This window comes from Aedes albopictus, chromosome 2 (genome assembly GCF_035046485.1).
Source record: "Aedes albopictus strain Foshan chromosome 2, AalbF5, whole genome shotgun sequence".
NCBI lineage: Eukaryota > Metazoa > Arthropoda > Insecta > Diptera > Culicidae > Aedes > Aedes albopictus.
In genome coordinates, this window is record NC_085137.1 from 382,444,487 (window position 1) to 382,469,667 (window position 25,181).

The 25,181-nt window shown below is 39.6% G+C and overlaps 1 protein-coding gene across 8 annotated transcripts in view; it reads left to right on the top strand.

Moving 5' to 3' along the window:
- LOC109403226 (large proline-rich protein bag6) overlaps positions 1-24,802 on the top strand; it is a 38,540-nt gene extending 13,738 nt beyond the window's left edge. For 2 of the 8 annotated variants that reach the window (XM_062853078.1, XM_062853079.1), the window contains exons 4-13: positions 113-787; positions 1,160-1,354; positions 1,424-1,850; positions 10,935-11,162; positions 12,138-12,522; positions 12,587-12,744; positions 12,822-13,003; positions 13,078-13,536; positions 13,610-14,002; positions 24,020-24,802. In XM_062853078.1, coding sequence (XP_062709062.1) covers positions 113-787; positions 1,160-1,354; positions 1,424-1,850; positions 10,935-11,162; positions 12,138-12,522; positions 12,587-12,744; positions 12,822-13,003; positions 13,078-13,536; positions 13,610-14,002; positions 24,020-24,370 — 3,453 coding nt within the window. In that variant the 3' untranslated portion in view covers positions 24,371-24,802. Of the gene's footprint in view, positions 1-112; positions 788-1,157; positions 1,355-1,423; positions 1,851-10,934; positions 11,163-12,137; positions 12,523-12,586; positions 12,745-12,821; positions 13,004-13,077; positions 13,537-13,609; positions 14,003-24,019 lie in introns of all 8 variants that reach the window. The other 6 variants (XM_062853082.1, XM_062853080.1, XM_062853081.1 and 3 more) reach the window with 6 other exon arrangements.
- The last annotated feature ends 379 nt before the right edge of the window (positions 24,803-25,181 follow it).

Below are 25,181 nucleotides of genomic sequence, written 5' to 3' on the forward strand. Positions count from 1 at the left end.
CTTAATTGTGATCAACTCCAATTTGATCCATATCCCGCAGTGTTCTACTGTTTGTTGCTATTCTACCATACCAGAATATTTCTGTTTAATCCCAGATTTTGCCTTATTACAGACTCCTCCCCAAATCCCGCCCGTGAGCCCTTCGTCAACATTGTGCATGAATCGCATCACCGTCGCCCGACACATGCTCCAGTGTGCTGACAACATCATCAGCTATTTGGAAGCTCCGGAACGAGGACTGAACAACACCGCTATGGACATTCTTTCGCAACAGACCATGGAGAGTACCGTTTTCGAAGTCGGAATCAGTGCCGTTGGGGACGTGGACATCCCGCACAACCAGATGCAAAACTTTGTCCAAGCGTTCCAAGGTGCAGTTTCGGCTGCATTCCGGCAAAATGGAATTTCCAACGTCACCGTGCAGCAGCCGGATACGCTAAACCCGTCGGTGCAAGTATTTGGAACAATTCCCGATTCGGCCATGGTCACTCCACCAAACACAAGCGCTACGGCCACACCGGCACGCGAGAGTTCCGGAGCTTCGTCGGGAAGCTCGTCCACTTCCTCTAGCACTTCGGAATCCAGCGCAGATTCCCGGCGACAGGCTCGTCCCGGTTCATCGCGTAACCAAACCACAAGCACCCAGACTCTCGCCGAAGTGGTTCAACAGATGCGAGGCGTTCAACGTCGGATGGAACCATACCTACAGCAGTACTTTGAAATACTGCAGAATGATCCAACGTTTGAGGAACGTTTTATTAGTCAAAACTTTGCGCTATTCTGCACGGTCAGAAAATTCACTCATTTTTGAGCTAAAGTGGGATAACTCAAATGAGTAAATTGCATTTCCAGCAATAGCTTAAACTGGTTGGATTTTTGCACTTGAACCAGCGTTATCGCTGAAAATGCAATTTACTCATTTTTTGAGCTGTTCCATTAACCTTCCAGGACGCGCGCCATCAAGCAGCTGAAACTGCACCGCACTCGCGCTGTTTACAACGAGCGAGATTTTTTGGTAGTGTTGTACTTTTTACAACGGCGCGCGCGCTGAAGGGTTAAAGCTCAGTTTAGAGTAACTTTTTCTTAACGTGTACACCGTTTGACACACAATTGCACTAGTATTAAATATGCTTAGAATGATTATATTTTCTTCATTTAGGACACCGCCGGTCGCGAAAGTGCTCAGCGTACCTTTGACCGCATATCCGAGGCGCTGCATTACATGTCCCATGCCCAGCATGCAATCAGCGACCTGATGCTGGATCTGCAGACTGCGGCTCCCCGTCACCTGTGCTGCCGCCCGATCCTGGTCGAGCAGTCTGCTTTCGTAAGTTCTGGCATTGCTGCTGTTCCTGTGAGTTAGCGAACGAGCTGGTCTACCTCGCAGATGTTTACTTAGTAAAGTCCCTTTTTTCTCCCACAGAACAACATCAATCTGGCTAATTTGCTTCGTGCGACCAACAACAATAATAACCCCGACATGGGCAACAACAACATCAACGCCCAGATAATCAATTTGCAAATCCCGGGTTTGTCCGGACCGGCCCCCAACGGACCCATCCATGTTCCATTGCTGGACCCCATAGGCCAACAGAACAGATCTACGGGTTCTTCCGGTCCAACATCGGGTACTGCAACTACACCGACTTCGAACGCGAATGGATCGGGTGCTGGATCAACACCTCCTACAAACCAACAGCAACAACAACAACAAGGTCAGTCCGCTAGAATCGTAAACAACCTTCCAGACGATGTGGTTACCCGGGTCTATATTCCACTGTACGATCCTTCGGCCGTAGCACGAATGCGGAACATTATTCAAACGATGGGACCACCACCGCCGCCAAGAGGTTAGGGAATCCGACTTGAAACTATCACGAATTTGGCGCAGATTCGTCTACGACGGTGTTGGTAGCTTTTTCTTTGAATGCAACAAAATTGTTTGGGTACAATTGTTCGTACAAAGCAAATATGCATGCTGTTTTTCGCTAGATGTACCGTGGAGGGCCCATATTCTGCGCATCTAAGACTTTTTCAATTTCAATCAGCTGTAACAAATTCAAAATCGAACCGATTTGGCTGAATTTTTGACTGCACATAGTTATTAGCTTTGTAAATGAGGGAAAAATATAATTCTTATACAAAACACTCAATTTATATGTTAAATCTTGAAAATTCTAAAGTGTGTCTCTGTTCCTAATTCTGCGCACCCATTTTTGGAATGTTCCTTATTCTGCGCACTAATGTTCCTAATTCTGCGCACGTGCGAAAAACTCTAAAAAGATAACATATTGTAATGAGAACATGATTCATAGATGAAATTCAATTGAATTCTTCATTTTCAACTGTTATACGACATTACGACCATATTGGAACTTCGCATGTCCTCAACATTGATACTACCTACTTTGATTACTAAGCAAAGGGAATTTTAATCATAATACACAAAAGGCTTTTGTAGCATTATCGAATACTACTACGTAAAGCTTTTTAGTTATTCGCATATACACATTTTAGTAAAATTACTTTTATTTCTAAAGGCAATATAAACTTTTTCGCCATGACAAGGTGGCACAATTTTTGTTTGCAAACTGAGACTTCTTTCTTGTCTAACTCCAGGGTTTAAGAAAATTCCATGTAAACTCACATCATATCTCGCATTTGACGAATGCTTGCATGAATACATAAAATTTCCCACGAGGTTGATAGCAAATGTTTTAAACAAGTGGTTAGTCCGGTCGAACTATCAGAACAAAAATTCAAAATCGTAAATTAGCCTTCAAAGTTCATAAACTAACTTGTTGAGCCGTAATTACATTCACCGGGTTGCTAGAAACATAGAATATCCTAGTTATAACTATGGTGGCATTTATATGATGTTTGTTTATTAATTATATGTTCAAAACTTAGTGTTGAAATGTCTGCGCAGAATTAGGACCAACATTTAATACCGGTTCCTAATTCTGCGCACCTAAGAAGAACAAGAAGATTTAAAAAAGAAGAAGAAAACTCAATTGTTTTTTGCCGATTCTGATTCCTCGAAGACAGCAGTACAGGATGCGCATGGAAAAGCAGACATTCTCTTCATTACTTATTTCGCAAAATGCTTCAGCTCATGAAGCAACTTTTTAGCAGTTTCGCTAACGGACACGGATTTCAGGCAATTTACAGTACTTGCGACATCATTTTATTTTTTTACAAAATAATGATCGTTGATTTGAAAATTTTTTCAAAACAAACTTTTTTAATACTATTGAAGCAATATTCAAAAAATATATTTGAAGCTAATATTGAACTAGCGTCCGTGATTTTGAGGTATATTCGAGATAGTGCGCCGAATTAGGGACTGCGCAGAATTAGGGCCGGTCACGGTATTTGTTTTACAATTTCACTTAGGGGTAGGCGGGGCATAATGAGCAGCTTAAGCATTTTGTCACTAAATCCAGTAAATTAAGTGCAACCAATGTGTTATTTTAACGTTCAACCCTCATTTGAACCTTTACTGACAAAAGCTAATCGTTGAAATTCCGAATAAAGTTATAAATGTTGTAAAATTTTATGTTTTAAAAACGTATAAAATCGCGAGTTGCGTTTTGAGGGTGGGGCATAATGAGCACCCTGGGTGGGGCAGGATGATCAATACCAGTTTTGCACACAATCAAATGCTAATTGACTATTCTTGCTAGTGATAAAGCATACCGTCAACAATCAATGAGAATTTGAAGGGATCACGGGGTTTAATTTGTAGGGAACTATAGGGTTTCAAGGAGTCTTCTATTGAGGATTTTTTAAACGGTGATAATATACAGATACTGAAATTTTCAAACTAATAAATTGAAAGTTACAGACAAAACCTTACTATATGCATCAAAACAGAGGAAACCATAATTAAAATTCGTTTGTTGTAGATGGTTACCATTTTCATTATTTTTTAACCTGTTGCTCATTTTGCCCCACCCTACTACCAACTCTTTGAAGCATATTTTTTCAAAAAAATAATTTTACAAATAGTTGAAAAGTGTTTCAAATACATTTCATTGGCATATGGAATATCAAGAAAATCGATAGATGCCCAGTAAGCTATGCTTTCGATTCCCAAAACCTTATTTTAGGTCACCTGATTCTTATAATATTTTCTCAGTACATGACCACTTTACGCATTTTGATTAATTTTTCAAGGTAAACAGATTTTTTGACTAATGTTTTGTCATCAACTCATTGGATTTTAGATAATAAAGCTATCATCAAGCAGTTTGTTTTATTAATTTGAAGATTCACAGTGAAAATACAAGGTGCTCATTATGCCCCACCTGCTCATTATGCCCCGCCTACCCCTACTGAACAGAGTGGTGCAGAGAGCCAAATAATTATTGAAAGATCTCCATCATGGGCGATTGTCCACCATCGCCTTGACCTGTGGCCAGGTCAAATATTGTCGACTTCCTTTGCTGCTCCCACTCGCATATAAGTCCCATTTGTAAAAAATAGGAATTGAGGTTACCATTAAGTCACTTAACCCCTTCGGGACGACTTTTTTCACCAACCTCGCCGCAATAGAACACGTCAGCGAGGTGCAAATGACCCAAACGTCCTGAAAGGGTTAAGAAAATTTCACCAGGATTTACATATTATTGATTCGTCTAGAAATTCCTCCAAAAAATAGTTTAAAACTTTCTCTGATCGCAATATCAAATTCATCCTATTCGAAAACAAAGCGGCACTTCTCACTTCTAACGAAAATACCAAAACGCTTCATTCCTTTGTTTTGAGTAGGATGGAAGTTGGAGCGTATATGCTTAAATGGTAAAGGAACAGACACTCCATCTTATCAAATCAAATCTTCAAAAAAATCCATTGAAAATTATCAAATAAGATGCTTTCAGAATTGCAGGGCTGGTAGCAAGTCGCTTTTTAGTGACTTAGTCACTTTTTTTGGGTTGATCACTAAAAAGTCTCTTTTTTCAAGGTCAGGTCACTAAAGTCACTATTTTCACCTAAAAAGTCACTTTTTTCAACTTTTTTTGGGAAATTGATAAAATACGGATTGAAAAATATTCAAAAATGTTAAACCACCAAATGATGCCACATTAAAAAAGTCAAATTTTTCCTATACAAACCGTTCCATACAAAAAAAAAATCGCTTCGCAACTACTTTTATGTCTTTCTTTAGGATCCATGGGAGACATTGAAAGAAAATTGGCTACTACTTGCTCCTATCCTGCAATTTCAATCAAGTTGTCGGCGATGATTGAAATATTCCAACATAAAATTACCATTTTAGCCATTAAATACCTCTGAGGAAACATTTGGTCATGACCGCTTTTCTCGGTAGATCAATCATTGCAAAATCTAAATCTGGTATTAGATTTCTTAGTGAAGCGTGTTTTTACGAATTGGAATCTATTTTGTAGACTGGAACAGCCATCTTCATGCACAGATAAACGCCTAAAAGTAAGCAATGCCCTTGTAATTTCATAGTGTTGAAACTGTTGTGTTAAAACTGTTTATTTAAATGTTTACAACACCTCAAATAATGAGAGTGAACCATGCACGGCCTTGAATAATCTTTGAAGACCATTACGGACCTTCACAGACCTGCCCAAGCACTCACAGTGAAAAAAAAATGGACCCAAAATCGCAACTTTTAGAAGCCGCTGATTTGGAAAAGCATCAAATACCTATTTCTATGTAAAAAATGACAAGGAATCGAATGGTGGTGGTCTCGTTTTGTGCAGACCACAAGAAAGGTCCCATTTCGCCCCATTTTGCTCTTTTTTGAACTATTTTAATGCAAAACATAACAAAGTAGCAAAGATAAACCTCTGCCGCCGACATATAACCCGGGAAAACGTTAAATACTATAGTAGAGGTTGATCTCAATTGAAATGGAACATTTCCGTGCTGACCAGATCACTATAACGCCCCATTTTGCCCCACACTACTTATTAATTATGAAAAAACAGGAATTTATCCATGGATTTTCAAGCAGTTTTCGATGTTTCCATACTCTTAAACAACTGGATAGAGTTGATTTTCACCATGGCAGAGCACGAGTTGGGGCTAACTTTGCCCCAATTCTCCCTTATTTTCATGTTTCGGTGCTAAATTTTACCAAAAAGCATATGAAGATCTCCGCTAACGATCTGTATCTATAAAAAAACGTTCAATATTTCAGCGAAGATGATCCACAATGAGGGTGGAACATTTTCATGTTGCCCATATCACTATATTGTCCCATTTTGCCCCATATTCCTTAAGGAGAAATTTCAGAGAGTATCAATATGACTGCCACAATGGCCGACTTGGACCCCTACTCACGTTTTCAAGCTCGTTTTCAAGAGCACAAATCTTAAAAATTCGTAAACAAATGCGGTCGATTTGGAAAAGCTGCCTCTTTTTGCAAGTGAGCAAAGCCAGGATAATCAAGTGCGACTTGGTTCGATGCTTCGTTCGTCAGATTTGTGCCTCTAAAGTTTGTATGCAAAATTCCAATGGGCTTTCTTGATGTTTCACCTTAAAATCTATTAAAATGAGTTTTTTTTAAGTTCTCATGATGTATTCGAAGCTTCCATGCAAATCATAGCAATCATGATGCAAATACTCTTTAAAAAAAACTAGATAGAGTTGTTTTTCACCATGGAAGAGCACCCAATTCACTCTAATTTTGATTTTTCGGTGTCAAATATGTCCAGAAAGCATATGAAGATCTCCGTTGATGATCTACATCCATGAAAAACGTTCAATATTTTAGCAAAGATTATCCACCACGAGGGTGGAGCATTTTCAAGATGCCCATATCACGATAATGTTCCATTTTGCCCCATATTCCTTCAAAACTATGAAAAATTAGTTATTTCATATATTTTTAAGCTGTTTTCGAAGTTTTCATGCAATAACATGCAATTATGATGCAAATACTCTTAAATAAAACTAGATAGAGTTTATTTTTACCATGGATGAGCAAGGGATGTGACCTATTTTGCCCCAATTCATTCTAATTTTCATGTTTCGTTGCCAAATTTGACCAGAAAGCATATGAAGGTCTCCGTTGATGATCTACATTCATTATTATTCTAGCAAAGATTATTTGCAACGAAAATGGTGTACCTCAGGGCTCTGTGCTCTCGGTTACGCTATTTCTAGTAGCTATGCAGCCGATCTTCCGGTCAGTTCCGCATACCGTTACAGTACTATTGTACGCAGACGATATTTTACTGGTAGTTCGAAAACACAAAGATCAGCCATTATACCGCAATCTACAAACCGCTGTGAAAGCTGTCAACATCTTGGCGAAAAGCGTGGGCTTCAAGATCTCTGCAACAAAGTCTAAGATTTTTTACGCAAGCCCTAACGCTCGTCGAGAGCCTAGTGGCAATATCTCCATCGACGGAAACTCCATACCCAAAACGAGACAATTGAAAATCGTCGGTGTTACATTCGATCGAACGCTAACATTCAAACGACACTGTAAACTGGTAAAAGACTCTTGCGAATCTAGGCTGCGTATCCTGCAGATGATCAGCGGTAAGACTCCACGCGGGCACAGGTCTTCTTTACTACAAAACGGCTCAGCAATAATTACATCCCGGCTTCTGTACGGCATAGGAATCATTAGTAGGGCTCAAGTTTCAGTTTTACAAACTCTCGCTCCCATATACAACAGAACGATCCGACTTGCTTCTGGAGCATACGTTACCAGCCCGATTCCGGCAATCATGGTCGAGGCAGGCACGCTGCCTTTTGACCTACTGATACTTCAAGCTACAGTACGTGTCGCTATCCGCATGATGGAAAAGGATAACGAGAATGCTAACCTACCAATTGTTCATCGAGCATCGAATCGCCTTGAAGAAGTTACTGGCGCACAACTCCCAAGCATTACTGTACGAACACGACTCACTAATCGGAAGTGGCATGTCTCCAAACCACATATAATATGGAATGTGAAACGACAAGTGAGAGCAGGAGACCTTCCGGAGATAGTACGACCTATCGTACAACAGCTGCTAAACAATCGTTACCAGAACACTAGAGTTATTTACACCGATGGATCCAAGTGTGACGATGCGGTTGGAGCAGGAGTATTCAGCAATGATCTTCAAATATCGACTGGTCTCCCATCGCACTGCAGCGTCTTCTCTGCGGAAGCCTATGCAATCAAAACTGCTATAAGTAACGATCGTTCTAACCAACTGCTCATCATGTCGGACTCTACCAGCTGTCTTTCCGCGATAGAGTCTGGAAAATCGCAACATCCATGGATCCAAGAAATCGAAACTATCGTACAAAACCGTCCCATCAAGCTATGTTAGATTCCTGGTCATGCCGGTATTCGTGGCAATGAAGAAGCGAACCGGCTCGCCGGTGCAGCTCGAAGGCATCGTCCCGATAAACGTCCGAAGATGGATGCAGTGAAAGCAGTGAAGGAGATCATACGTCAACAGTGGGAGAACAGATGGGCGCATCTTCGTGACGTTAAATTGAGGGAAGTTAAACATAGTACAGGAAAATGGCTCCATCGAAATGATTCTGCTGATCAACGTGTGCTAACCCGATTGCGTATCGGTCATACCAGGCTAACACACGAATTTCTTCTGAAAAAATCGTCCCCACCTTCATGTGAATGTTGTGGGATAGTGCTGGACGTTCGCCACATGATACTGCAGTGCAGAAAATTCGATGAAGCTAGAAGGAAATATCGGATTGATCCGACTAGTCTATGATAATCCGCCTTACAAAATGATAATGACAGTGAAAAACGGCTATTGAAGTATCTGAAAGAAATCGATATGTATCGGAAACTGTGAATAGGAGAAGAATCGAAGAGAAGAGGAAAACAAAGATTGCAGAGCGAAAGGAAGTGAGGAAATATGAAAAAGTGAATGGCAATACAACAAAATGAACAAAAGAACGAAGTGGTGAAAAGAAAGACTGTAGCCAAAATAAAAAAAGTGATAAGAAAAGAAAAACGACAATATGGGTGAAAAAATAATTGAAGATGGTGAAATTTGAAAAGAAGAATGCGAGAAGATAGAACAATGCAAAGATAGTGCTAAATAAAAAAAAGAAATCCAGAACCCGATGCAGCGAACCCAACGATACAGCAGAGGATACGTAGCAGGAACCCATCAGAACCAATATCCAGCTAAACTGTTTCTTTTATTTTTGATTCACTATTAACTGACACGAATGCACTCTTAGTGTAAAATGTCATAAATAAATATAAAAAAAATACATATTATGAAAATTTAATCAGACACTATGAGACAATTCAAATAAATTAGTAAATATGGGACATTTTGAAGAAATTAAGAGTTCCATTACATTTTCATAGGCTATTCAAAAAAACCGTTGTTTTCTTCTGAAAATTTCCAAGGGGGTACGTAGAGAAATATTTCAAGTATTACATCAAAATTACTTAAGGGCGGACGGGACGGTCGAGGAAATATCCGCCATTGCTCTGTGGCTACTAAGATGGTAATCTCAGATTCTACTTCATATTTTGCAACAAAAACCTATCATTGTGTATGCTCACTTGCAGTGCATTTGCTGATTGGTTTTCAACATCTTCAGTGCGATAGAACTCGAGATTACCATCTTCAAAATCGCGAGGCAAATTGTTAGAAAGAGAGGCAAGATAGGAAAAATAACACGGCGTCCCGTTTCACCTTAATTACTTTCTGTTATTCATTTTATTTTATTTTGAGATAATTTTTGCAAAAATATTCAAGAAATCATATTTGAAAAATTCTTATTCAAATTCATTCGCACATTTTTAAGCATTTGTCTATCTAAGTTTCCATCAAGGTGAAATTCATGACAGAAAACATCCAACAAGTTTTCCAAGAGTTTCATAATTTATTTATTTTTTCTTGGCAGAATTTTCATGCCATGCTTATCTAGTTCTTCACAATGTATTCTATAAAATTGTAAATACATGCAGCTTTGTATTGCTGTGTGCGTTCAAGATGCAAACGGTGCCCAAATGCGGTAACACATGTTATTGCTGTATGCGTTCAAGATGCAACCGGTGCTCAAATGCGCTTCAAACGCGGTAACACATGTTACCAAAGGCAACGTAGCAACCATGGCCAATATCACCGCCACCCTAGGATTCGAAAGCTCCCACTGACATCGGGTTACTTGTTAGAAAATCTTACCGCATTTGGTGCTCCCGCATTTGATATATTTGCATTTTGAATGCACACAGAAATACAATTTTAGGAATGGAAGAAGAAAGTTTTTCTTGAACATTTTCATTATGCGGTACTCCAGGGTTTTCTGAATCAAATTCGTTCTACAATGTTTCCTCACTAAGCATATTTTTGTGCCAAAAGTCACTATTTAGCCACTTTTTTTGCCATCTGAAAGTCACTATTTGGTCACTATTTCAGAGATTTTGGTCACTAAAATAACTATTTTGACCATCAGTTCCTGCTACCAGCCCTGGAATTGCTTGGCCGTGAAAATCGCATTCCTACAGACAAACCATACAGAGTTATTAATTGTAGATACACTGAAGTTTTTTTACGCGGTACCGCGTAAACAAACCGCGTTATTTCAAAAAACGTCGTAAAAAAACCGCGTTATTTCAAAACCTGTCGTAAAAAAACGATTGTTTTCAAAAACACGCTTAAATAGACAGGATCACATCTAACGTGACTTCAATGTTTTACAACGTTTTTTTAAATAACGCGGTTTTTTTACGCGGTACCATTAACGTCGTAAAAAAAACATCAGTGTATTCTAACTTTTGAGATAATTTCAGCCAAAGTGATGAATACTGATAACTATGGAGTTGCGTAAAGGCTACACGTGTTGCATTCTTAGATGATACTGCCAGCTGCTGGATGATTCTGCGTCAAATTCGTCAAAATGGACTATTTGTTTCGTTTGTGTTATGTTGCTAATTTTATTTCACACCACAACTGTAGATGGTTCCGCTGCCAGAGCTGCCAATCCTCAAAGTGGTAGCAGCAGCAGCACCACCCCCAATTCCAACAGCAACAACGCTGCTGATGGCAACGGCAGTACGGCCATCAATGACGATCCCCCACTACAGCAAACTGCGACTACTACCCCATCATCTTCGACTACCAATTCCCGAACGACCAGTGAGTCCGACTCGATAAGTTCGAGTTCCCCTGAACGATTGTCGAACTGTATGTTTTTCTATTCCGGTTCCATTCCTTCGCTGTGTAGTGTTCTGCTTTACACGTGTTTGTTTTGTATTTGTTTTGCGTTCGATCACCTCACGTTATTGTTTGTCTTAATGATTATTGTTTTTGACCGAGTTAGGTAGCTACAGAATTGGCAGTGCGGAAAGATTTTCTAATATGTTTTGGATCTGAATGTTACGTAACTTTCTTTCAAAAAGTGTTAGCTGTCGTAAAAAAAAGTTGCGTCAGAATTTGACTGTTGAAGCAACAAGTTCGACGAGTTATAATTTGAAATTTAACTAACTATAGAAATAAAAGCTTCATGCTAAATTTTTAAATCACTATGTATAATTTTATAAAATACAATACTATTAGGTCTAAAAAAATGAATGAGCTCGAGCAAGTCCCTTCATAAGTTTCCAACCAGAACGTGTCTTTGATTACTACATCAGGCGTCAACGCAGTATATGTTCAGTGTGCCTTTATGGATCATATTGATCACAATACTTTTCTAGATTTAGCCTTATGTATAAAAAAACGAAATTTTAACTGAAAATATGCAGTTGTTATAAAGATTTGCATGAAACTTTTTTATTTTTGTCTCATGCCATTAAGTAAGTATTCTCTGACTGAACGTCTTATTTTCTGGGCGTTGGTACCGTGTGATAAGCTTCGCGAGTTTTCGCCTTGAGGGGCCTAACTATTTCAAAGTTAAAGTTGCTCACTAATGATTAAAGTAACAAACAAAAAGTTTACATTTTCTACTAGTCTGTTGTATATTGAAGCTTTTAATAAATACAAATAACTCAATAGCATTAGTATTAATTGTCTCAACGTTGTTCCGCTTTTTCACATTTTTTATATACACTTAAAATGAACTAATCGAAACTACGCAGACTTATCATTCGATAGCTTGACTCGTTATTTTTGATGATACCAGAGATCAAACTCAACAACAAAAATTCCTTCCCATTGCAGCCAACAATGCTCAGATGCAGGTGGCACGTTTGATTCAGGCCGTCGTAAACGCTGCTCCAATTCACGCTGATATTCACTTCCAAATCAACGCAGGTGGAAATCCACCCGGATCGTCGGCTCCTGGCACCCCTGGCAGCGGCAGTACTACAACCAGCAATAGCAACGGTGGCCCACAAGCGAATCCCACGATGACCAACAACACATCTACCAACACGAACAGCGGCAGCAACGACAATGGATCGCAGTCCCGCTTTGCCACCGTGACGCTTCCGACGACATCAACGCAGACGCGTTCCACATCGAGACCACACGTGCATAGCATCCCACCGGCACACATCCGGAATGTTCGTCCCATTCCGGCCAACATGCTGTCCTCGTTCGATAGGTATATACTTGTGATCAGGGTATAAAACGTTGATAATCGTCATTACTCTTGCTTATGTGTCCAGGTTCCTACCGTGCAACAGCCACCACATCCGAGAAAATACAGACCGTGCTGCTTCTGATTCTGCCACGGCACGTAATGCTACTTCCGCTAACAATGCCAGCAGTAGAAACAGCAGCGCTGGATCTACTCCCACTCCAGCTACTAGTCAACCAAGTGCGCGTAAGTTGATAGCTGGAATTGAAACGTCCAAAACAGGCTTAACAGATTATCGTTAATATCGTTAATTATGTCCACAGCTCCTTCGGAATCCCTTTCGTCGCTACCGTTCAACTTCTTCGGTAGTCAATTCACGCTAGCCGACTTTGAGCAGATTGCACCGAACCCGAATACCTTGAACCGTGTGCGCGATTCGCTGCAAGCGTATGTAGTCGAAACGCTTTTCAGCGGTCAGGCCATCAGCGAAAACACTATGCAAGAGGTAAAAGCTTTTTGTTGATGATGAATTTCACACCAAACCAATTTATCATTAATCATTTCTATCCTCCTTCAAAGGCTATATCCGTACTAATTCAGCGTCTCGATCCGATCCTATCCCGCGTGTCTAACTACGACCTTCCGGATTACGACACGCGTGCTTCCATCGAGAATCTTCTCCGCAATTCGATTCCCTTCTGTATCAACCTGATACGAGAGGATACCTCGCAGCAGTTTGGCGTCCGCTTGCTTCGTTTCCTGATCCAATTCGTTCGACGCTTCTTCATGATTCTGGTCACCGGAATTGGCGCAAACAATGCACATTCCTTCTCCGGGGAGTTGTTGAACATGGCTATCTTTAGCACGCAGGATGGTGCTACTGTCAATCCGGCGCTGCTGCAACTATTTCTTCCCGCAATTCATCGACAGTTGGAAAGGTCGGGCCAAGATGATCGTTCGGACATACAGGAATTTTTGGTCATCCGCAGACCTGCACCCGGACAGAGCCAAAGCGGCTCAGCCGATCGTGCCCCTAGTGTAAGTATCTAGTGGACAACTTCTTCCAACTATTCAAGATCTTAACTATCCGTCTTCTTCTCTCTCCACACAGCCTATGGATGTGGATGACGCTGAATCCACAACGACACCGGAGCTGGTATCGGACATTGCAGAAATATCGATATCCATCGAGCCGCCGATTGTCAATTATGAACAGTGTGCAGCCATTGTGATTTCCGCTGCCCCCGTAGCGGGATCAACACCTAGCGCAGCACATACCATGGCTGCTCCAATAGCCTCTTCCGAAGTGGATGCCAACGAGGAGGATGTTACAATGGCAATTCCGGCTGCCGTACTTGATCCACAAGTGCCCCCTCCGCTGGCGAAAAAGGACGACGACGAGGAACTTCCCTCGGTGGTAGTCGGATCGGAACCGTGGCATTCACATTTACCGTCCACGTGGCTACCGGTGATAACGCGGGACATAACCCGGCAACGACGACAGGTACGTCTAGCTTTTAATCGGTGGGCAACCTAGAGTAGTTTTAATCAGGAACTTTTAGACATTTGTTTGAAATTGTTGATCATATTCTGTAAGGTCCATAATAGCCAATCCGGGAAACACTCAGTTATTAATTCCCGGTCGCCACAGGGTGAATATTTTCAGACCAACTTATGTGGTGTGGGAAACCATATTCATTTTTCGTTGCTAAATGAGTAGCAATCCGGGAATTTTTGCAAGTAATATTCAGTAAGCAATGTTCTGACTGCTGATTTTAAAGGGTGTCCACGATGAAATTGGCACAAAGAAAATATTGTATAACTTTTGATTGCGTTCGCCAAAATAGTTTTTTGACCATGAATAGTATATTACGTGCAGCTGATACCATAAAATTTTCATTGAAATCGGTTGAGTAGTGGCGGAGATATCGTTGAAACAAGGGAATTGCCACTTGAGAATCTTGTGCAAGCAAACATTTTGGAAAATATCACTTTTTTGCCGTTTCAACTCTGCTGCCAAAAATACTGAACCGATTTCAATGAAAATATTTATGTACGTAAAGTATGTATGTAGAAGTAAAGACTGGACTCAAAAAAAATGAGACACTCAAAATAATGTGCCCCGGGTGTCCATATTGCCCCGCCTACCCCTATAACTTTTGATTGCGTTCACAAAAATAGCTGATTCTTTAACCAGGAATAGCATGTTATGTGTAGCTAATGCCCTTTAAATTTTATCAAAATCGGTTCAGTATTGGCGCAAATATTGTCGATACAATAAAATGTGATTCTGGAAATTTTGGGCTTCCATTTTAAAAATTGTTTAGGCTATAACTTCGTTGTTAGCTCATCAAAACGTCTGAAAATTTGACTGTAAGTTCTTCAAGTAAGTCATAATAAGTGAAATTTCATTATAATCGGTTTAGTACTTTTTTTACAATTCAAACAAAAAAACGGGGTTTTCAAATTTTGGGCATTTTTTACATTTTAAAATCAGTGTGCATTATTTTGACTGTAGTATTGGCAACACTGTCCCGATTTTTTTTTAAACTTTGACAGTGTTAAATCGTTGTGTTAATCTGTTCTCAGTAAAAATTTCAGCCATTTTGATTGAACATTTTAAAAGTTAGAGCAGTTTGAATGTCACTATACCAAAAACCACATCTGCTTATTGTGACATAGTGCTACATATATGGCTATAACTTTTTAAAGGTCAAATCAAATTGAATGGAATTTTGACACAATATATCTACAGGCATATTTTTTGCACAGAAAAATTTTTATTGAAATCGGTTCAGTATTTTTGGCTCTACAGTTTTAGGTAAAAAATGTGATATTTTTTAAAGTGTTTGATTGGCCCAAGATTCTCAAATGGTAAGTCTCTTGTTTCGACGATATCTCCGCCAACACTTAACCGATTTTGATGAAATTTTCATAGTATTAGCTACACATAATGTACTATTCCTGATCAAAAAAGCTATTTTTGTGCACGCAATCAAAAGTTATACATTATTCTTTGTGTCTCATTTTTTTCGAGTCCAGTCTTTAATTTATCAAAATTTCATTCAATTTGATCATACCGTTAAAAAGCTATAGCCATATATGTCGCACTATGTCACAATAAGCAGATGTGGTTTTTGGTATAGTGAAATTCAAACTGCTCTTACTTTGAAAGTACTCCACAAAAATGAAATTTTCACTGTAAACAGTTTAACACGACAATTTTACACTGCCAAAGTTTTATAAAAATCAGGACAGTGTTACCAGTTCTACAGTCAAAATAATGCACGCGGAACTAAAAATAGTCAAAAAGTACCTAAAATTTACTTGAAGCAATTTGAGCTTTGGATATTTACTAGAAAAAGTACTGAACCGATTTAGATCAAATTTTTACCACTTAAGGTGGATATATGACGAAGCCACACTTCGAATTTTCAAAAGCACAAATCTAAAGAACCGAGGGTTGGTTTGCGCTGAAAAGTTGATCGATTGGTGACCCGCTGGTGGTGACTAATCGATCAACTTTTCAGCGCAAACCAACCCTCGGTTCTTAAGATTTGTGCTTTTGAAAATTCGAAGTGTGGCTTCGTTATATATTCACCTTAAATGATACTATGCTAAGAATATCGAGTGAAATTTACAAACGTTTTGATGAAGTAACAAAAAAGTTATAGCCTAAGCAATTTTTTGAAATGGGTGCCCAAATTTTCTAAAATCTTAATTTATGATATCGACAATATCTGCGCCAATACTCAACCGATTTTAATGAAAATTTTATGGTATTAGCTACACATAATACACTATTCATGCTTTTAATTTGTGTTACTTAGTGCTAACGTAAGAACAAACACGACAATCACGAAACGCGACGCGAGATAAGACACGACACTTATGGTTCTTACAATCGTCAAAATAATTAAAAATGTCGGGGCCCGTGGCGCAGTGGTCCACACGTTCGCTTCATAAGCGGATGGTCATGGGTTCGAACCCAGCCCCGGCACTTGCAATTTTTCGTCAGCTGCTCTTCCCCCCGAGAGTAGCTGGCACTTGACCCTTTTCGGAGAATATAGCTCTAACGGACCCGGAATTTGGATATCGGCGAACCGCAACTCATAATGAACCCCCAATTGGACTGGAAAAGGAACAGCAGCCACACATCAGCATTATCGTGCTCATCATTTTACTATGGACAGGGTAGAAGAATGAAAGAATCACAAAGGCAACCAGTTCAATACAGTAGAATAGTATAGAATATAATACATTTAGGCGCTGTACAACATGGAAGTGCAGCTTACAATTGGAATCGCTCACGTCGTACCCTAGTGGACAAAAGAGCTGTAAATTAGGTTAAGTTATTAAAAAAATAATTAAAAAATTTCCGACGGTCAGACATTGTCCCGTAGATGGGCTGCATCGAGCCCGAACCCCGTCGGCATTAAGGTAATTTTTTAATTATTTTGACGATTGTAAGAACTATAAGTGCCGTGTCTTATCTCGCGTCGCGTTTTGTGATACTATTCATGGCAAAAAAGAATAACTATTTTGGCGAACGCAATCAAAAGTTATACAATATTTTCTGTGTGTCAATTTTATCGTGGACAGCAGAGCAGAGATGGAAACACTCTCATCGTGAATCAACTCGCGAGTGTAAAAGCAACAAACGGTTTACTCACGGTGCCGAGAGTAATCCGTGTGTGAGTTTATTTGCACCCGCTTGCTTCACGAGTATGAAGCAAAACAAAAACAAAAACACTCATGAATTTTTATTCGCGAAGAACAAGTGGAGATGCGGGAAATGCATTTTAGTGCGATTTTAATAGCAAAACAAGTAATTATCCATCAGATAGTAGTGTTTTGCGCTTTATTGTTCCTGAAAAGTTAATCTGTCGGCCGAGTAAATTCGTTTTTTCACAAAATTGAAAAAATGTTCAGAGCTGGTTCGCGAATCAATCACGAGTGCGACCAGCTTCGTTAGCTCGCGAGTGAAGGAAGTGCGAATATATTCTGGCTTCTGTTGTTCACGAGTAGGATAGCTTTGCGTTTGTGTCTACTCAGCTGCATTCCTCACTGTTTTCCATCACTGCAGCAGAGAAATTCCAATTGCGCTGATTATTGTTTAGCAAATCAGTTGGAGTAGTTTTAACTGCCTGCTTGCGATCGGTTTTTTTCCTTGGTGGTGATTTTGTTTGCGCTTCGTTGACCTGGTTGGTGTTAACAGCATCAGCAGTCCGTTTCGATGACTGTAGAGGTTGTTTGATTTGCGATGATTTCTGCAATGGTGCACTGGGTTGTGTCGTCGGGGATGCGGATGATGGTTTAGCTGGACTTTCTTTGGCGGTTTCTTTCTTGGCATTAGAACATGTTTTTCCCGGATGTATGTTCTGCATACAATGGCGACATGATTTCAATTGATTTTTGTACGAAATTAAAGTTTCTTCGCCGTGCACTGTGACGTAGGATTTAATGTGGCTTCGCAGTGTCATCCTTGCTACTCGGACGCCACTTGAAACTCCTTTGTAGGGGAATGATGGTCCCCAAACCAGTTCCTTCACAGAATGTACGTCTCCGTACTGCCGTAAATAGGCAGCAAGCTCATCGTTCGAAACACTCTCGGATAGATCGTGTATTTTCACTTGTATGCTTTCGTCGTCTAAAGCAAGACGCACAGTATACTTGACGCCTTTCACTTCTATTTGATGCTGTTCATTGTGGTGATCAACAACGTTTTCTGCAACTTGTTGGCTTACGCACTTTACATACGCGCAGTTTTGAGCATGGCTCATTTGGAGCCTTTTCACATCACGCAGTTGTAGACCGACAACATTGTGAAGAAAAGATTGAATTTCTTCAAACGAAGGACGAACCGGAAAGTTAGTGAAATCCACTTTAAAAGTGTTTCCACGCAAACCGATAACCGCCATGGGCGGAAAAACAATGAAGTTATCCCAACAATGAAGAGCGAAGTTCAAAACGTCCGAACCGAACCGATGCCTGAGCAGAACTGAGAAGGTCATTTTGATTATTATAATGTAGTGTTCTTTAGTGAAACATATCACCTTTTCAAAACTTTAATGCGCATCCAACGATTCATCACGAACCGGCTGCTGCAGATGAAGTATGCAGGGGGTGGCCAAAATGTTTGGGATAGGCAACTTTTTTTTCTCACAAAAAAGTTCAACATGCTGCAACTTTTCATAAAGTGCATCAAAAGATCTCAAATTTTGACTGTTTATCAACTTATGTGAATCATTGGTACAAATTTGAGCTCGATAGATTAATCTTTCACGAAGTTAGAATCGTTCTCGTAAAACACTATTATTTAGACAACTCAAGATATCTCTAGTTAGAGCCTATTTTTGGATTAAAAGAAAAACACATTTAGTAATTTTTGTGTCGTATTATAAATTTGTCTTATTTTCCTCTATATGGGTAAAAATGTCAAACCGGTAGAACTTTATTCGTCGTGAGCAAATATCACATTTTATAACGTCGAATAAAGTATCAATATATTGTTGATAAACGTTAAAAAATTCGTTCAATTAGGTTCACTGGTTTTCGAGATATGACAGTTCAAAAATAAGTTGTATAAAAAATAGTGTCGATCTTTTCACACGTCTGGTTACGTGTAAGACGAAGGCATCGCAATTTCTCGCTCTGTCTGAGCTGATGTTCAAATACGTTTTCAATGGATAGTGTAAACAACCTGCGCATCATGAACTGGAACAGCCGTTCCATCCGCAATGGAAGGTGATTTTTTTCGACTTCATCGAAAACCATAAGATCAATGTTGCTGTAGTTACAGAAACTTGGTTACAGCAAAATCGTTCCATTTTCCACCCAAATCGCCCTTCCCATGTAGCAAACCGAGGAGGTGGAGTAGCCATTTTCATTCGGACTTGAATAGCCTTCAAACAAGCAGATGGTTTAAATACTACTAGTATCGAGGCACTCCAGGTTACGCTTAACTCCGAACGATCTCCTGTTCACATCATTGTAGCTTACTTTCCTGGGTCTTCGAATCGAACGATCAATAGCTCCAAACGAGATATTAGGAAGATCACTAATTTCACGGAACCGTTTTTTGTTTTGTGTGATTTCAATTCCAAACATAGTCGCTGGCTATGTTCGAGAAGAAATAAAGCAGGAGAGGTTCTCTTCCAAACAAGTGAAACTCAAATTTCTTCATACACCACCCAGACATTTACACTCGCATTTCCGCTGGTGGAAAACACTGCTCATCGAACAATCGTGTTAACATGACAGTACCTTAAAGTGACCAGACGTCCCGCGTTTCGCGGGACAGTCCCACATTTTGACCAAATGTCCCGCGACAAATTATGTCCCGCGAAATGTCCCGCGTTCGTCTCAAATCGTAAAAATGTCCCGCGTTTGAATAAAATTCAACAAGCTTTCAAAATATTGTAGTAACTTCAAAGCCAAAATAGTCAAACCGGTTTTGTACAAAGCACAAGTCACATCAAACATATTAACGAAACTTTCAACATCAGAGTTCAAAAACTGAAAGATTTTTGCAAGAAAGTACATAAAGATTCTGGGTTACAGTAAAGTTTGAACTGTTGAAAGTTTTTTTTTATCGAGCGATAGCAGTCCAGCATTTTTTTTTATTTTTAAAGAAAAAAATTCGAATACATATTTGGTTGGTTTTTATGCACAGTCAGGCAGCATCATTATACAGTTCGGTGAAGAAAATAGAGAGTGACAAGAGTACAATTACAAAAGTAGTAGACGAAACTGTCTCAAGTTCAAACTTCAGGGTAGAAAACTGCTTTTAATACTATGTAAGTGCGCAATGCGTACAGTTAGATGAACAATCTGGAGGGATATCGTTGCCCAAAGTTAAAATTTTTCCAAGCTTATAGTAAACTTTTATCGGAAATTTATTTTGACTGTGTTATTTTTTTTCAAATGGGTGAATATCTAAACCTTCATTGACTGGCAGGCGGTTCAAACGAGTACGCCCGTAAATTAAATTCATTCAAAAAGTTAATCAATGTTGACAGAGAAGCATTCGTGCTACTAAAGGAAATAGTACGCAAATGACAAAATTGGACAAGCAGAAGCTAGATTGGTTAACATTTTCAGACACTTTGAGGGTAATAATAACCTCAAAAAATTGTAGAGTTCTCGTCATGCTTGTCAGACAAAAATGCTGTAATAAAGACCGGTCCAGAAAGTATGGACGCAGTAAGAAAATACTGCCATTTCAAAACTGTTGATGACTAGTTCATTTTGAAGGCTACATCCTGTTGGTCAACCTATTTTCTCAACATTTGCATAGCGGTTTTTGCGATTCCAACAGTGTGTTTCAAAATACATGAACTTTCAGCGGAACATCATTGAAAAAATGTGCACAAACGATGTACAGAGTTTGAAAGGTCACTTAGTAAATGGACAAAATATGGTGAGAGTAAGTGAGAAAATCGTGCAAGCAGCAATCAGCAACCACGATGGGGATAACACGTTTAAGCATAGGCAAAAAATTGGCAAAAAATAAAGATCTTGCTAACCCTCGTTTGGATAAACAAATAATGAAGGTGTTTGAGCACAAGAAAAAACTTTCTAACATACACAAAGCGGGGAATGACCAAAAAAGTTACCATTTCGAATTCCAATGTTCATCGTGGCAAAAACGTTTGAATTTATGATCCTATAGTAAGCAGAAACAGCCAAAACGAATCCCGAAACAAGAGCCATCGATCAGGCCCACACAACTGAAGGCTAGGTGCGTCCATACTTTCTGGGGCAGTCTTTAAACGATTTTTGTTTCAGTTGTGTACGAAGTTCGAACCACCTTGATTTTAATTTTTAAAGCAATTGAGAGTTGAAAAATTAAATCCATGATTAAATCCATTTTTGACAGCTAGATTTGATTATCAGGTTTCTTTTAAAGACTGTAGAAAAATGTTTATGAGTTTTTTCCACTTCTGCGAAGCTCACAACGCAGAAAAATATGCTTGGTAGAAGAAATGAGTGCTTCGTATTCTACGAACAAAAAAAAATCGCTATGTTATTCGTTAACAAAAAAAAAAGATCATGATTTCACCTTACTATGCATCTTTCCAAATCAATGTCCCGCGTTGGAGCTCTGATCATCTGGTCACTTTACGGAAGAACAATTTAAGTGCCTCATCTACGTTTGTGGCCTTAAATCCAAGCAGGAGGCGGAAATTCGGATGCGCCTTATCAACAAATTCAACGAATCGGCAGATTTGACCCTGCAGCAGGTTGTTGAGCAATGCAACAGCTTAGTCAACCTAAAACAGGACACGGTGTTAGTGGAAGGCTGTACATCGTCGGTGAATGCGATTGCTCATACCAGGCGAGCGAAACCGAAGCGTCAGGCGCCTTCGGACAAGTTATGTACAACGTTTGGCTGTTGTCCAGGCAAACACTGATAAGATCGCATTGCAACCAGCTTAGAACACGCTACCAGTCCGAGAACCTGCAGCATCAACAGTCGTCAGCGGAACCTGAAGTCCCTCTGAGCATCTTGCTGGACGATTGCGGCCTGAGTTCGGCCTCACTGCCGGAGACCGGGCAACGACCTGCCCCGCCTGAAGAACTGCAGCAACCTAATCAACGTGAAACCCAACGCCGTCCCACAAGCAACCGAAATCATCAACCGATTCCCACACGCCAGTCTACGAGGGTTCGTAGACCGCCCGTGAGGTATGAACCTTACCAACTTTTCTAAAAGGGGGGAGGTGTTGGGAGCCCCTCCACGACTTCGCCACAAGGGCTCTGCAAGGCTGACAGTTGTCAGCTTGAGAGACGTCATCTGAACGTCAGTGGAGGTCGAAGAAGGAGCAACGTCATCAGTCAGTTTGTTTTGCGATAGCAAGTGATTCACACATTTTAGCAATTGTACTTTTATAGTTAATAAAGTTATTTTAATCTGTTTGTGAATCGCGCGCGTACACACTCATTTCCTTAATATCGCAACAGAAACGATTTTGGAATTTGTCCAGAAGGCGACAAACAGATTCATAACATCTTGTGAAATGTCGTCAAATCCATTGATCATGAACATTTTTCCGTAGAAGCTATGATAAATTAGTATAGATCTGTATAGATTAGGTTAAGCGTAGTTAAGTTATTCGAAGGTTTTTGCTGAATTATATTTTCCCTTCCCTAGCACAAATTTATCAACAAACTATCAGGCTTATTCTGCGCGGCGTGTGAGGTGAGACGGACGGTTTCGTTTCACGTGACTTGAGACGACTAATGTAAATTAAATTAGGCGAGTCGACTTTTGTCACCTCATTCGACTCGTCTCACCTCACACGCCGCGCAGAATAAGCCTGAGTGATATTATTTGTACTTGGAAGTGTGACAAATCTTTGCCAAATCAAAATGAATTTGTAAAACATTGATCTCTAATTTCAAATAAATAAATAAAATAAAATAAATAAATAAATAAAAGCTTAATTGGGAATAATCTATTTTCCGGAAGGACATTTTCTTGAGGTGCTGGTGAGTCGGAGAGGGTGAGTGTCCGTTTGTTATAACTGACAAGCAATCAGACGCTCATTTTTCTATGACTTGTTTGGCATTTTGTGGATTATTGTTTTTTTTTTTTTTGTTTTGAAAGGTTACGATTCACTATGGATCACTGCACGAATTTATACTGGCCTGCTTACTCTCACACGAAATTTGACGTTTGAGAGGTGTCGGCACCGCTCAAACGTCAAATTTTCTGTGAGAGTAAGCAGGCCAGGATAAATTCGTGCACTGCCGTGAATCGCAAGTCAGTCCCATCTGCATTTGGACAAAAATGAGTTAATGACCGTTTTCGGTCTTTCTTCGGATGATGTTTCAGTTGCGTGAAAAAAAATATATAGTTTGTTCAGTAAAATTGAAAAACAACACAAAGTCAGATTGTCCCATAATGAAATGTAATCGCAAGTCAGTCCCATAACAAACTTGTGCACCCTTCAGTACAAAACCTAGCACTGTTTTAGCCAGTTTTATATTTTTCACTGATACGTTTTTACGTTCAAAACAATGTGTGAAAGTTTCATGTTGATCGCAGAAGTTTTGAATTTAAGGCGATTTTTTAAAGTTTCACATATAAATTGAATTTGAAAACTTCAGAGTCCATTTTCTCAATGCCTACTTTTTACAAATGGGACTGACTTACGATTCACGGCAGTGCAGTGGACCATTGAGCCTTAAAGTTATTTCGCATCTGAATAGCATTGATATCGTCAAGTCTGTACCAACACCCTAATCCCACACCAAAATACTCTTTTCCTATCCCATGGCGTTTATGTGGTCAGCAAAGACATTTCAGCCATTACCCCTCCTTATCATCGGCTTTGGACTGACTTACGCTCTCATTGCCCCACCAAATGCTGCAAAATGAAAAATGAAATGGCAGATACTGTTCAATTCCTTTCGATTTTATTCTCCAGTGAAGATAAGGATAGATGTCTTATTGAAGAGCTTGTTTCACACTACTTAAAAAAAATAACTAAGAAAATTTTATGTTTTCCTTCAGATCCCACAAGGACCATATTCAGACGCGTACATCTCGGGCATGTCGTCCAAAAGGCGTAAGCTGATAGTAGAAACCAAACCATCATCCGACGTTCCTTCGCTAATTTCGGACGGAGTCCGGCAAGCTTTCCATAGTACCGCGATCAATCCGGCCAGTGCCAGCAGTAGTAATTCAAACATGGCATCCAGCAACCCCAGTGTTGATGAACTGGCCCGCACGATATCCGATGACGCCGCCCTGCAGAGCTCCTACTGTGAAACCATGAAGGCCAGCATACGGGAACGGTTATCCAAGGATCCGGACTATGATGCAAAACGGTTCCCCAATTGTTCGAAATATTTTGAAAAATAGCTTTTTGCTAGTGCGATGGAAGGATAAGATGTAGATGCTTGTGGTTTTACTTGCTGATGAGGCAGAAAAAATACGTGGCGCGCTCTTTATAATTGCAGTGATATCTGTGAGAATGGGAGAGCACGAGAGAAGGCGTCGTCTGCTGATAAATAATTGCGTATGCTCTTGTCCTGCTATCATGCTTTATAAACAATATGGACGTTGAGCACATAGATGCTTCAGATGTTTAGATATATTAAAATATCACAACAAATTGATTGTCACTGAAAAATAAGCAAAGCTGAACGATTCTATCTGAAGCTAATCCTCTGGGTACGTAACGGAAGACCATTTGACACAATTAACAAAAATGTTATTTGATAAATATTGTTTTTTTTTCTTGTGTATATTGCGTTATTACAGCAAATAAAACAAATAAAATTACTAAATGAGTTTTATGTTAGGTTTTAATTAGGACGACAACCTTCAAATCAAAACTTATCATAGTCTACTTTTGTACTGTCTTCTTCTATAGGTTGCTTAATGTTTTACCATACAAAGCGGTTTAAATGCCACATTTATCTTTCTATCCCTTCGTACTAAATTCTATCCGGTAAAAGAAACTGTGTGTCACGCTAGTAGACTTCGTGTCAGTTTTGATTTGACTCACAATTTCCAATTGTGTAGAATTGAAAAAAACAACAATTTGTAAAGTAAAATATATCATTTTTTTTCCAAAAACAAACGTGTATTGTCTATCTCTTTTTAGAAACGAAAGAACCATTTTTACACGTGATATTATTGGTGTAATTAAGTAAGTTGTGTGTTGCCC